The sequence below is a fragment of the Accipiter gentilis genome, chromosome 36 (genome assembly GCF_929443795.1).
Source record: "Accipiter gentilis chromosome 36, bAccGen1.1, whole genome shotgun sequence".
Classification (NCBI taxonomy): Eukaryota; Metazoa; Chordata; class Aves; order Accipitriformes; family Accipitridae; genus Astur; species Astur gentilis.
In genome coordinates, this window is record NC_064915.1 from 2,086,916 (window position 1) to 2,100,030 (window position 13,115).

The window sequence follows — 13,115 nt, forward strand, 5'->3', positions numbered from 1 at the left end:
GGGTCTGTCTGTGTGTCCATCCACACGTCCATGGGTCCATCCACGCATCCATAGGCCCATCCATGTGTCCGTGGGTCTGTCTGTGAGTCCATCCACGCCTCCGTGGGTCAACCCACATTGCCCGTGGGTCTGTCCGTAGGTCCATCCACGCCTCCGTGGGTCAACCCACATTGCCCATGGGTCTGTCCGTGGGTCCATCCACGCCTCCGTGGGTCAACCCACATCATCCGTGGGTCTGTCCATGTCTCCACCCACGTGTCCGTGGGTCCATCCACGCCTCCGTGGGTCAACCCACATCATCCGTGGGTCTGTCCGTGTCTCCACCCACGTGTCCGTGGGTCCATCCACACCTCTGTAGGTCAACCCACGTCGTCCGTGGGTCTGTCCATGTCTCCACCCACGTGTCCGTGGGTCCATCCACGCCTCCGTGGGTCAACCCATGTTGCCCATGGGTCTGTCCGTGGGTCCATCCACGCCTCCGTGGGTCAACCCACGTCATCCGTGGGTCTGTCCGTGTCTCCACCCACGTGTCCGTGGGTCCATCCACACCTCTGTAGGTCAACCCACGTCGTCCGTGGGTCTGTCCATGTCTCCACCCACGTGTCCGTGGGTCCATCCACGCCTCCGTGGGTCAACCCACGTTATCCGTGGGTCTGTCCATGTCTCCACCCATGTGTCCGTGGGTCCATCCACGCCTCCGTGGGTCAACCCACGTCGTCCGTGGCTCTGTCCGCCCATCCACCCGCGTCTCCCTCCGCGCTCCCGTGGGCGCACCCGCCGGCGTTCTCCCACCCTCCCGCCCACCGCCGCCCCTCTCTGCCCCCGCAGCCCCGTCCGTGGGTCCGTCCGTGGGTCGCTCCGTGGGTCGGATGGCGCTGGCGGGGCCGGAGGGGGAGCGCGGGGCGGGACGGCCGCTCTTCTGCCGCCGTGGGGCCCTGCGGCACAAGGTGGTCCACGAGGTGAAGAGCCATCGCTTCACCGCCCGCTTCTTCAAGCAGCCGACCTTCTGCAGCCACTGCACCGACTTCATCTGGTGAGGACCCTGACGGTGGGACCCCCCACCCCCGGGCACCCGGCGACCCAGGCGTCCGGGGGATACAGCACCCGTGGACCCAAATGTCCGGGTTGGGTGGACCCCAGGGACCCGTAGACCCCAGTGTCCACGTCACACAGCACCCAGGGACCCCAACGTCAAGGTCAAGTAGACCCCAGGGACCCGTGGACCCAGATGTCCGGGTTGGGTGGACCCCAGGGACCCATGGATCCCAGTGTCCACGTCACACAGCACCCAGGGACCCCAACGTCAAGGTCAAGTAGACCCCAGAGACCCGTGGACGCAGATGTCCAGGTTGGGTGGACCCCAGGGACCCGTGGACCCAGATGTCCAGGTTGGGTGGACCCCAGGGACCCGTGGACGCAGATGTCCAGCTTGGGTGGACCCCAGGGACCCGTGGACCCAGATGTCCAGGTTGGGTGGACCCCAGGGACGTGTGGACCCCAGTGTCCAGGTCAAGTGGACCCCATGGACCCAGGTGTCCAGCTCACACAGCACCCATGGACCCCAGTGTCAAGGTCAGAGGGACCCGTGGACCCAGATGTCCATGTTGGGTGGACCTCAGGGACCCGTGGACCCCAGTGTCCACATCACACAGCACCCAGGGACCCCAGTGTCCAGGTTGGGTGGACCCCAGGGACCCATGGACCCAGGTGTCCAGGTTGGGTGGACCTCAGGGACCCGTGGACCCCAGGTGTCTGGGTCACACAGCACCCACGGACCCCAATTTCAAGGTCAGGTGGACCCCAGGGACTCATGGACCGCATGGACCCAGGCGTCCGGGTGACACAGCACCCATGGACGCCAATGTCAAGGTCAAGTAGGACCCGTGGACCCAGATGTCCGGGTTGGGTGGACCTCAGGGACCCGTGGACCCCAGTGTCCAGGTCAAGTGGACCCCATGGACCCAGGTGTCCAGGTCACACAGCACCCATGGACCCCAGTGTTAAGGTCAGAGGGACCCGTGGACCCAAATGTCCAGGTTGGGTGGACCTCAGGGACCCACGGACCCTGGTGTCCAGGTCAAGTGGACCCCAGGGACTGAGATGTCCAGGTCATGCAGCACCCATGGACCCCAATGTCAAGGTCAGGTGGACCCCAGGGACCCGTGGACCCAAATGTCCGGGTTGGGTGGACCTCAGGGACCCATGGACCCCAGGTGTCCGGGTCACACAGCACCCATGGACCCCAATGTCAAGGTCAAGTAGACCCCAGGGACCCGTGGACCCAAATGTCCAGGTCGGGTGGACCTCAGGGACCCATGGACCCAGATGTCCATGTTGGGTGGACCTCAGGGACTCGTGGACCCCAGTGTCCACGTCACACCGCACCCAGGGACCCCAATGTCAAGGTCAAGTAGACCCCAGGGACCCGTGGACCCAAATGTCCAGGTTGGGTGGACCTCAGGGACCCATGGACCCAGATCTCCATGTTGGGTGGACCTCAGGGACCCACGGACCCCGGTGTCCGGGTCACACAGCACCCAGGGACCCCAATGTCAAGGTCAAGTGCACCTCAGGGACCCGTGGGCCCCAAGTGCCCAGGTCAAGTGGACCCCATGGACCCAGGCATCTGGGTGACACAGCACCCATGGACCCCAATATCAAGGTCAAGTAGGACCCGTGGACCCAGATGTCCGGGTTGGGTGGACCTCAGGGACCCGTGGACCCCAGGTGTCCAGGTCACACAGCACCCAGGGACCCCAATGTCAAGGTCAAGTAGACCCCAGGGACCCGTGGACCCAAATGTCCAGGTTGGGTGGACCTCAGGGACCCACAGACCCTGGTGTCCAGGTCAAGCGGACCCCAGGGACCCAGATGTCCAGGTCATGCAGCACCCATGGACCCCAATGTCAAGGTCAGGTGGACCCCAGGGACCCGTGGACCCCGTGGACCCACAGACCCAGGTATCCAGGTCAGGTGGACCCCAGGGACCCAGGTGTCCAGGTGACACAGCACCCATGGACCCCAATGTCAAGGTCAAGTAGACCCCAGGGACCCGTGGACCCAAATGTCCAGGTCGGGTGGACCTCAGGGACCCATGGACCCAGATCTCCATGTTGGGTGGACCTCAGGGACCCACGGACCCCGGTGTCCGGGTCACACAGCACCCAGGGACCCCAATGTCAAGGTCAAGTGCACCTCAGGGACCCGTGGGCCCCAAGTGCCCAGGTCAAGTGGACCCCATGGACCCAGGCATCTGGGTGACACAGCACCCATGGACCCCAATATCAAGGTCAAGTAGGACCCGTGGACCCAGATGTCCGGGTTGGGTGGACCTCAGGGACCCGTGGACCCCAGGTGTCCAGGTCACACAGCACCCAGGGACCCCAATGTCAAGGTCAAGTAGACCCCAGGGACCCGTGGACCCAAATGTCCAGGTTGGGTGGACCTCAGGGACCCACAGACCCTGGTGTCCAGGTCAAGCGGACCCCAGGGACCCAGATGTCCAGGTCATGCAGCACCCATGGACCCCAATGTCAAGGTCAGGTGGACCCCAGGGACCCGTGGACCCCGTGGACCCACAGACCCAGGTATCCAGGTCAGGTGGACCCCAGGGACCCAGGTGTCCAGGTGACACAGCACCCATGGACCCCAATGTCAAGGTCAAGTAGACCCCAGGGACCCGTGGACCCAAATGTCCAGGTCGGGTGGACCTCAGGGACCCATGGACCCAGATCTCCATGTTGGGTGGACCTCAGGGACCCACGGACCCCGGTGTCCGGGTCACACAGCACCCAGGGACCCCAATGTCAAGGTCAAGTGCACCTCAGGGACCCGTGGACCCCAAGTGTCCAGGTCAAGTGGACCCCATGGACCCAGGCGTCTGGGTGACACAGCACCCATGGACCCCAATATCAAGGTCAAGTAGGACCCGTGGACCCAGATGTCCGGTTTGGGTGGACCTCAGGGACTCGTGGACCCCAGTGTCCACGTCACACCGCACCCAGGGACCCCAATGTCAAGGTCAAGTAGACCCCAGGGACCCGTGGACCCAAATGTCCAGGTTGGGTGGACCTCAGGGACCCATGGACCCAGATCTCCATGTTGGGTGGACCTCAGGGACCCGTGGACCCCGGTGTCCGGGTCACACAGCACCCAGGGACCCCAACGTCAAGGTCAGGTGGACCCCATGGACCCAGGTGTCTGGGTCACACAGCACCCATGGACCCCAATATCCAGGTCAGGTGGGACCCGTGGACCCCAACATCTGGGTCTCACAGCACCCACGGACCCCCGTGTCTGGGTCAGGGGGGACCCCCAGGGACCCCCATCCCCCAGGTCACACAGCACCCACGGACCCCCGTGTCCGGATCAAGTGGACCCCAGGGACCCCCGGACCCCCGTGTCTGGGTCAGGGGGGACCCCCATCCCCCAGGTCACACAGCACCCACGGACCCCCGTGTCCGGGCGCCCGCTGAGGCCGGGGCCGCTCGTGACACCCGTGGGCTGACGGCGCCGCTCTCCTCCCCAGGGGCATCGGGAAGCAGGGCCTGCAGTGCATGGGTGAGCCCCCCCCCACCCACCCGAGACCCCCACCCTGGCACCCGTGGGACCCCCCAGCACCCATGGGGGATCCTGATCCCTCCCTGCACCCCCCCCACCCCCTCCCCCGAGGGACCCCCCAGCACCTTACGGACCCCTTGACACCCACAGGACCCACCCACCCCCCGCCCCAAAACCCCCTGGGACCCCCTCCAGCACCCATGGGGGACCCCAGGGACCCCCCCCCTTGCACCCATGGGACACCCCCCCAGCACCCCTGGGACCCCCAGACATCCCCAGACCCCTCCTGGCACCCAGAGATGCCCCCCCCCAGCACCCATGGGCCCCCTCCAGAGACCCTCAGAGCCCCCCCCCAGACCCTGCTTAGCACCCATAGCCCCCCCCCAGCACCCATGGGCCCCCTCCAGAGACCCTCAGAGCCCCCCCCCAGACCCTGCTTAGCACCCATAGCCCCCCCCCAGCACCCATGGGCCCCCTCCAGAGACCCTCAGAGCCCCCCCCCAGACCCTGCTTAGCACCCGTAGCCCCCCCCCAGCACCCATGGGCCCCCTCCAGAGACCCCAGAGCCCCCCCCCAGACCCTGCTTAGCACCCATAGTCCCCCCCGGAACCCCCCCAGCACCCATGGGCCCCCTCCAGAGACCCTCAGAGCCCCCCCCAGACCCTGCTTAGCACCCATAGTCCCCCCCGGAACCCCCCCAGCACCCATGGGTCCCCTCTAGAGACCCCCAGCCCCTGCTTAGCACCCATAGCCCCCCCCCCCAGCACCCATGGGACCCCCCCCAGGACCTCCTTGGCCCCCCTAACCCGCCCCCCAGCACCCATAGGACCCCCTTTTAGCCCCCCCCCCAAGGGAATTGGGTCCCCAGAATGGGAGGGGGGGTCCTGGAATGAAGGGGGGGGGTCCTGGAAGGGGGCGTGGCCTGGGAGATGATTGACAGGGGGGGGCGGTTGCCAGGTGAGCGCTGCTTGGCAGCGATGGCGGTTGCTAGGCAACAGGCAGGGGGATTTTTTTTGGGGGGGGGGGTCGTGGGGGGGGTTAGGGGGGATTTGGGGGGATCCCAGGAGGGATTTGGGGGTTCTGGGTGGGATTTGGGGGTTCTGGGGGGGGGGGTGGGGGTCCCTGGGGGGATATTTGGGGTCTGGGGGGGAATTTGGGGTCCCTGGGGGGATATTTGGGGGTCCGGGGGGAGTTTGGGGGTCTCTAGGGGGATATTTGGGGTCCCTGGGGAGATATTTGGGGTCTGTGGGGGGGGAATTTGGGGTCCCTGGGGGGATATTTGGGGTCTGGGGGGGGAATTTGGGGTCCCTGGGGGGATATTTGGGGTCTGGGGGGGAATTTGGGGTCCCTGGGGGGATATTTGGGGGTCCGGGGGGGGTGTTTGGGGGTCTCTAGGGGGATATTTGGGGTCCCTGGGGGGATATTTGTGGTCTGGGGGAGGGAATTTGGGGTCCCTGGGGGGATATTTGGGGGTCCGGGGGGGGGTTGGGGGTCTCTAGGGGGATATTTGGGTCCCTGGGGGGATATTTGGGGTCTGGGGGGGGAATTTGGGGTCCCTGGGGGGATATTTGGGGGTCCGGGGGGGATGTTTGGGGGTCTCTAGGGGGATATTTGGGGTCCCTGGGGGGATATTTGGGGGGGGTCCTGGGGGGATATTTTGGGGGGGAGGCTTCTGGGGGGGGATTGGGGGGGGGTCCTGGCAATATTTAGGAGGTGGGAGGAGTATTTTGGGGGGGTCCCGGGGGTGTTTGGGGTCTGGAGGGTTGTTTTATTTTGGGGGGGGGGGTGTCCTGGGGTTATTTTGGGGGGTCGGGGGGGGGGGGTCCGTGCCCCCTGACCCCCCCCCAGTCTGCAGCTTCGTGGTGCACAAGCGCTGCCATGAGTTCGTCACCTTCGAGTGTCCGGGGGCCGGGAAGGGACCCCAGACCGACGTGAGTGTCCGGGGGGGGGTCCCCAAGAATTGGGTGCATGGGTGGGGGGGCCTGGGTCCATGGGTGGGGGTCCCACATACCTGGGTGCATGGGGGGGGTCCCAAGTGCCTGGGTGCATGGGTGGGGGTCCTAGATGCCTGGGTGCATGGGTGGGGGGGGTCCTGGGTGCATGGGTGGGGGTCCCAGATACCTGGGTGCATGGGTGGGGGGTCCTGGGTGCATGGGTGGGGGTCCCAGATACCTGGGTCCATGGGTGGGGGGGGGTCCCAAGTGCCGGGGTGCATGGGTGGGGGTCCTAGATGCCTGGGTGCATGGGGGGGGGGTCCCAAGTGCCTGGGTGCATGGGTGGGGGTCCTAGATGCCTGGGTGCATGGTGGGTGGGGGTCCGGGGTGCATGGGTGGGGGTCCCAGATACCTGGGTGCATGGGGGGGGGGGTCCTGGGTCCATGGGGGGGGGTCCCAGACACCTGGGTGCATGGGTGGGGGGTCCGGGGGGCATGGGTGGGGGTCCCAGATACCTGGGTCCATGGGTGGGGGGGGGGTCCCAAGTGCCTGGGTGCATGGGTGGGGGTCCTAGATGCCTGGGTGCATGGGGGGGGGTCCCAAGTGCCTGGGTGCATGGGTGGGGGTCCTAGATGCCTGGGTGCATGGTGGGTGGGGGTCCTGGGTGCATGGGTGGGGGTCCCAGATACCTGGGTGCATGGGGGGGGGGGTCCTGGGTCCATGGGTGGGGGTCCCAGACACCTGGGTGCATGGGTGGGGGGTCCTGGGTCCATGGGTGGGGGGGTCCCAAGTGCCTGGGTCCATGAGTTGGGGGGGTCTCAAATTCCTGGGTGCATGGGTGGGGGGTCCTGGCTCCACGGGTGGGGGGGGGTCCCAGCTGCCTGGGTCCCCTTTACAACCCCCCACCCAGACACATGGGTCCTCTCTGGGGTGGGGGAGGGGGTCGTGCGTGTTGGTGTCCACCCCCACCCCCCCCCCCCCCCCCCAATTTGTCCTAATTTCTCCTGCTAAATTTTACCACCCCCCCAAGGATGATGGGGGGGGGTGGGGTGGTGTCCGTGACCCAAATCAGAGCATCCTTGGCCTAAAATTGGGGGACGGGACGGGGAACGTCACGCATCCTCGTGCGAGTCCTCGTGCGAGGAGGCGGCCATTTTGCACCCGGCCTTGCACACGCGTGTGTTTTTCGTGTATTTCCCCCCCCCCAGGACCCCCGTAACAAGCACAAGTTCAAGTTGCACAGCTACAGCAGCCCCACCTTCTGCGATCACTGCGGGTCGCTGCTCTACGGCCTCGTGCACCAGGGCATGAAGTGCTCGTGTGAGTGTGCGACGCACGAGGGAGGGCGGCGGGGATGGGTGACGGTGACGGGACGGGGCTCACGTACGGGGCTGGAGCACCCGGGGGGGGGGGTTGCGTGTAGGGTTTAGGGGAGCGGGGGGGGGGGGACGGGGACGGCGAAGGCACGAGGGTGCGACGCCGCCGCTCGTGCGACGACGACGAGGTCACCGGGTCGAGGCCCGCGCGACGAGGTTTCGCGCGACGCCCGTGCGAGACCCCGCGCAAGGCGAGGACCCCCGCCTCTAAACCCGCGCGTAGGCGGGATGGCCTCGTGCGAGAGGCCTCCTTGCGCGAGAAGAGGCCTCCTTGTGCGAGAAGAGGCCTCCTCATGCGAGGAGAGGCCTCCTCGCGCGAGGAGAGGCCTCCTCGTGCAAGAAGAGGCCTCCTTGTGCGAGAAGAGGCCTCCTCGTGTGAGGAGAGGCCTCCTCATGCGAGAAGAGGCCTCCTCGCGCGAGAAGAGGCCTCCTCATGCGAGGAGAGGCCTACTTGTGCGAGAAGAGGCCTCCTCCTGTGAGGAGAGGCCTCCTTGTGCGAGAAGAGGCCTCCTCATGCGAGGAGAGGCCTCCTCACGCGAGAAGAGGCCTCCTTGTGCGAGAAGAGGCCTCCTCGTGCAAGAAGAGGCCTCCTTGTGCGAGAAGAGGCCTCCTCCTGTGAGGAGAGGCCTCCTTGTGCGAGAAGAGGCCTCCTCCTGTGAGGAGAGGCCTCCTCGTGCGAGGAGAGGCCTCCTCCTGTGAGGAGAGGCCTCCTCATGCGAGAAGAGGCCTCCTCGCGCAAGAAGAGGCCTCCTCGTGCGAGGAGAGGCCTCCTCGTGCGAAGCGCTGAGGCCGTGCGCCGCGCAGGTTGCGAGATGAACGTGCACAAGCGCTGCGTGCAAAGCGTCCCCAGCCTCTGCGGCGTCGACCACACCGAGCGCCGCGGACGCCTCCAGCTCCGCATCCAGGCGCTGCCGGGGGAGCAGCTCCACGTCACCGGTAAACACCCACCCCCCGAAAAACTCCCCAAATTCCTGGGGTGACCCCCAAAACACCTGGGGGGCCCTCCCAAAACCCCTGGGTACCCCCCCAAAACCCCTGGGTGTCCCCCCAAAACACCTGGGTGTCCCCCCAACACCTGGGTGCCCCCAAAATCCCTGGATCCCCCAAAACCCCTGGGTACCCCCCAAAACCTGGGTGCCCCCCCAAACACCTGGGTGCCCCAAACCCCTGGGTGCCCCCCCTGGATGCCTGGGTCCCCCCAAAATCCCTGGATCCCCCCCAAAACCCCTGGGTCCCCCCCAAAGCCCTGGATCCCCCAAACCCCCTGGATCCCCCAAACCCCTGGGTTCCCCCCAAAAAACCCCTGGGTCCCCCCCAAACCCCTGGATCCCCAAAACCCCTGGATCCCCCAAAACCCTTGGGTCCCCCCAAAAACCCCTGGGTCCCCCCCAAACCCCTGGATCCCCCAAACCCCTGGATTCCCCCCAACACCTGGGAACCCCCAAACCCCTAGGTCCCCAAAAAAAGCCCTGGGTACCCCCAAACCCCCCTGGGTCCCCCAAAACCCCTGGATCCCCCAAAACCCCTGGGTCCCCCCCAAACCCCTGGATCCCCAAACCCCTGGATCCCCCAAACCCCTGGATTCCCCCCAACACCTGGGAACCCCCAAACCCCTAGGTCCCCAAAAAAAGCCCTGGGTACCCCCAAACCCCCCTGGGTCCCCCAAAACCCCTGGGTCCCCCCCAAAGCCCTGGATCCCCCAAACCCCCTGGGTCCCCCAAAACCCCGGGTCCCCCAAAACCCCTGGATCCCCAAAACCCCTGGGTCCCCCCCAAACCCCTGGATCCCCCAAACCCCTGGATTCCCCCCAACACCTGGGAACCCCCAAACCCCTAGGTCCCCCCAAAAAAGCCCTGGGTACCCCCAAACCCCCCTGGGTGCCCCCCCAAACCCGCTGGGTGCCCCCCGCCCGCAGTGGGGGAAGCGCGCAACCTCATCCCGATGGATCCCAACGGCCTCTCGGATCCCTACGTGAAGCTGAAGCTGATCCCCGACCCCAAGAACCTCTCCAAGCAGAAGACGCGGACGGTCAAGGCCACCCTCAACCCCGTCTGGAACGAGGCCTTCCTCTTGTGAGTCCTCGTGCGAGACCCCCTCGTGCGAGACCCCCTCGCGCAAGACCCCCTCGCGCGAGTCCTCGCACGCGGATCCCCCGGTGCAAAAGGCTCCCGTGACTCTGCGCGCGAATCTTCATGCAACCCCCCTGCGTGAAGCCTCGTGCGAAGCCTCGTGCGAAGCCTCGTGCGAACCCTCAGATTCACCCTCGTGTCAATCTGTGCGCTGAACCCTCGTGCAAACCCTCGTGCAAACCCTCCTGCACGTTGGTGTGTGAATCCTCACGCGAACCCTCAGACGCGTCCTCGTGCAAATACTCGTGCAAAAATCCTCGTGCAAACCCTCGTGCAAACCCCTGTGCAAAGCCTTGTGTCAATCTGTGCGCTGAACCCTCGCGCAAACCCTCCTGCACGTTGGTGTGTGAATCCTCACGTGAACCCTCAGACGCGTCCTCGTGCAAATACTCGTGCAAAAATCCTCGTGCAAACCCTCGTGTCAATCTGTGCACTGAACCCTCGTGCAAACCCTCCTGCACGTTGGTGTGTGAATCCTCATGCGAAACCTCATATGCATCCTTGTGCAAATCCTCGTGCAAAAATCTTCGTGCAAACCCTCGTGCAAATCGTTGTGCAAATCCCCGTGCAAACCCTCTTGTGAATCTGTGCGCTGAACCCTCGCGCAAACCCTCCTGCACGTTGGTGTGTGAATCCTCACGCGAAACCTCAGACGCGTCCTCGTGCAAATTCTCATTCAAATCCTTGTGCAAACCCTCGTGTCAATCTGTGCGCTGAACCCTCGTGCAAACCCCCCTGCACGTTGATGTGTGAATCCTCATGCGAACCCTCAGACGCGTCCTCGTGCAAATACTCGTGCAAAAATCCTCGTGCAAACCCTCGTGCAAATCCCTGTGCAAACCCTCGTGTCAATCTGTGCGCTGAACCCTCGTGCAAACCCTCCAGCACGTTGGTGTGTGAATCCTCACGCGAACCCTCAGACGCATCCTCGTGCAAACCCTTGTGCAAATTCTCGTTCAAATCCCCGTGCAAACCCTCTTGTGAATCTGTGCGCTGAACCCTCGTGCAAACCCTCCTGCACGTTGGTGTGTGAATCCTCACGCGAACCCTCAGACGCGTCCTTGTGCAAATACTCGTGCAAAAACCCTCATGCAAACCCTCGTGCAAATCCCTGTGCAAACCCTCGTGTGAATCTGTGCGCTGAACCCTCGTGCAAACCCTCCAGCACGTTGGTGTGTGAATCCTCACGCGAACCCTCAGACGCATCCTCGTGCAAACCCTTGTGCAAATTCTCGTTCAAATCCCCGTGCAAACCCTCTTGTGAATCTGTGCGCTGAACCCTCGTGCAAACCCTCCTGCACGTTGGTGTGTGAATTGTCACGCGAACCCTCAGACGCGTCCTCGTGCAAACCCTCGTGCAAAAATCTTCGTGCAAACCCTCGTGTGAATCTGTTGCACTGAACCCTCGTGCAAACCCTCCTGCACGTTGGTGTGTGAATTGTCACGCGAACCCTCAGACGCGTCCTCGTGCAAACCCTCGTGCAAAAATCTTCGTGCAAACCCTCGTGTGAATCTGTTGCACTGAACCCTCGTGCAAACCCTCCTGCACGTTGGTGTGTGACTCCTCACGTGAGCCCTTGTGCAAATCCTTGTGCGAGGCCTCGTGCAAACCCGGGTGTGAATCCTCATGTGAACCCCATGTGAATCCTCGTGGAAACCCTCGTGCGAATGAATCACCACGCGAGCCCTTGTGCAAACCCTCGTGCAAACCCTCGTGGTGGGGTTTGCGGGCGTGTAAGGAAGGAGGGGCCTTGCACGAGCGGTGTGCGAGGTGGGGGGTGGGTGGGTGTGCGAGGGCGTGCGACGGGCTTGTGTAAGGTGCGAGGTGGGGGGGGGGGGGAGGTTCACCAGGGTTTTGCAATGGGGGGAGGTTCACCAGGGCCTTGCACCAGGGTTGTGCAAAGGAGGGAGGGCTGTTCACCGGGGGCGTGCAACACGCTCGCGCACGAGGGTCGTGCGAGGGGGGGGCAGGGGGGTTCACCAGGGTCGCGCACGAGGCCTGGGCACGGCGGTGGGTGGGGGGGGGGGTGTGCGTGTGATTGCACGAAGGGGGTTCACCAGGTCTCGTGCAAGGGCGCGTGGGCGGCAGGGGCAGCGGCACGAGCGTGCGTTGCACGAGCGGTTCACGAGCGCGGCGTCACCCGCAGCACCCTACGGCCGGGAGACGCGGAACGACGGCTTTCGGTGGAAGTTTGGGATTGGGATCGCACGTCCCGCAACGATTTCATGGGCGCCATGAGTTTCGGGGTGGCCGAGTTGCTCAAGGGGCACGTGGACGGCTGGTGAGCGTCGCCTCGCACGAGGACCCTCGCACGAGGACCCCCGCTCGCGCGCGCTCCCCCGCCTCGCGACGGGGCCGGGGGTGGGGGGGGGTCTCGCACGGGGGAATTTATTGGCGCGGGGAACCTCGCGACGGGATCTCGCACGGGGAATCTTGCACGGGGAACTTCACGACAGGGGCTTGCACGGGGATCAACCTGCTCCGGCCTTGCACGGGGAGCCTCAGAATGGGGATTTTGCACGGGGGGGGTGGGGGGACACACACACACGGACACGGGACTTCACAACGGGGGCTCGCACGGGGATCTTCGCACCGGGGGGGGCTTGCACGGAGCCCCCCTGCCTTGCACAGGGGCCTTCGCGATGAGGCCTTGCACGGGGATCTTGCACGGGGAACTTCACGACAGGGGCTTGCACGGGGAGTCTCCCGATGGGATTTTGCACGAGGATCTCGCACGCGGAGCCTCGCACGGGGGGGGGACACCCCCCCCCCACCACCCCCCACCCCTTACCCAGGGACCTCACACCGGCACCGTGCACGAGGACCCTCGCACGAGGACCCTCGCACGAGGACCTCCCTCGCGCGGAGACCCTCGCACGCCGAGCGGGGGGGGGTGGGGGTTATCTCGCACGAGGATTTCACAGGGGGGGCTTGCACGGAGACCTCCCGCCCCCCCCCCCCCCTTGGTGTGTGTGTGTCCCCCCCCCCCAAGGTTCAAGCTGCTGAACCAGGAGGAAGGCGAATATTACAACGTCCCCGTGGCCGACACCGACGACTGCGGCCTCCGGCCCAAATTTGAGGTGAGACCCCCCCCCCCCAAAAAAAAAAAAAACCC

The 13,115-nt window shown here is 65.1% G+C and overlaps 2 protein-coding genes across 7 annotated transcripts in view; both read left to right on the forward strand.

Annotated features, from left to right (window-relative positions):
* The first annotated feature begins 798 nt into the window (after positions 1-798).
* The window catches only part of LOC126034874 (protein kinase C gamma type-like), a 12,624-nt gene continuing 307 nt past the window's right edge, over positions 799-13,115 (forward strand). The window contains exons 1-8 of the mRNA XM_049792729.1: positions 799-1,033; positions 4,529-4,560; positions 6,409-6,491; positions 7,703-7,814; positions 8,675-8,806; positions 9,786-9,942; positions 12,147-12,281; positions 12,993-13,080. Coding sequence (XP_049648686.1) covers positions 870-1,033; positions 4,529-4,560; positions 6,409-6,491; positions 7,703-7,814; positions 8,675-8,806; positions 9,786-9,942; positions 12,147-12,281; positions 12,993-13,080 — 903 coding nt within the window. The 5' untranslated portion in view covers positions 799-869. The remainder of the gene's footprint in view (positions 1,034-4,528; positions 4,561-6,408; positions 6,492-7,702; positions 7,815-8,674; positions 8,807-9,785; positions 9,943-12,146; positions 12,282-12,992; positions 13,081-13,115) is intronic.
* On the forward strand, positions 956-4,507 carry LOC126034892 (basic salivary proline-rich protein 1-like). 6 transcript variants are annotated; one of them, XM_049792750.1, is made up of 6 exons: positions 956-1,388; positions 1,469-2,253; positions 2,406-2,557; positions 2,912-3,184; positions 3,539-3,659; positions 3,812-4,507. In XM_049792750.1, the coding sequence occupies exons 1-6, from the start codon at positions 1,341-1,343 to the stop codon at positions 4,473-4,475; spliced, it is 2,043 nt and encodes a 680-aa protein (XP_049648707.1). In that variant the 5' UTR covers positions 956-1,340; the 3' UTR covers positions 4,476-4,507. The 6 variants fall into 6 exon arrangements, with proteins under 6 accessions (XP_049648707.1, XP_049648712.1, XP_049648709.1 ...); XM_049792755.1 differs by lacking the exons at positions 2,406-2,557; positions 3,539-3,659 and adding an exon at positions 2,558-2,727 and having other exon boundaries at positions 956-1,748; positions 2,214-2,253; positions 2,993-3,032; XM_049792752.1 differs by lacking the exons at positions 2,406-2,557; positions 3,539-3,659 and adding an exon at positions 2,558-2,727 and having other exon boundaries at positions 956-2,253; positions 2,993-3,032.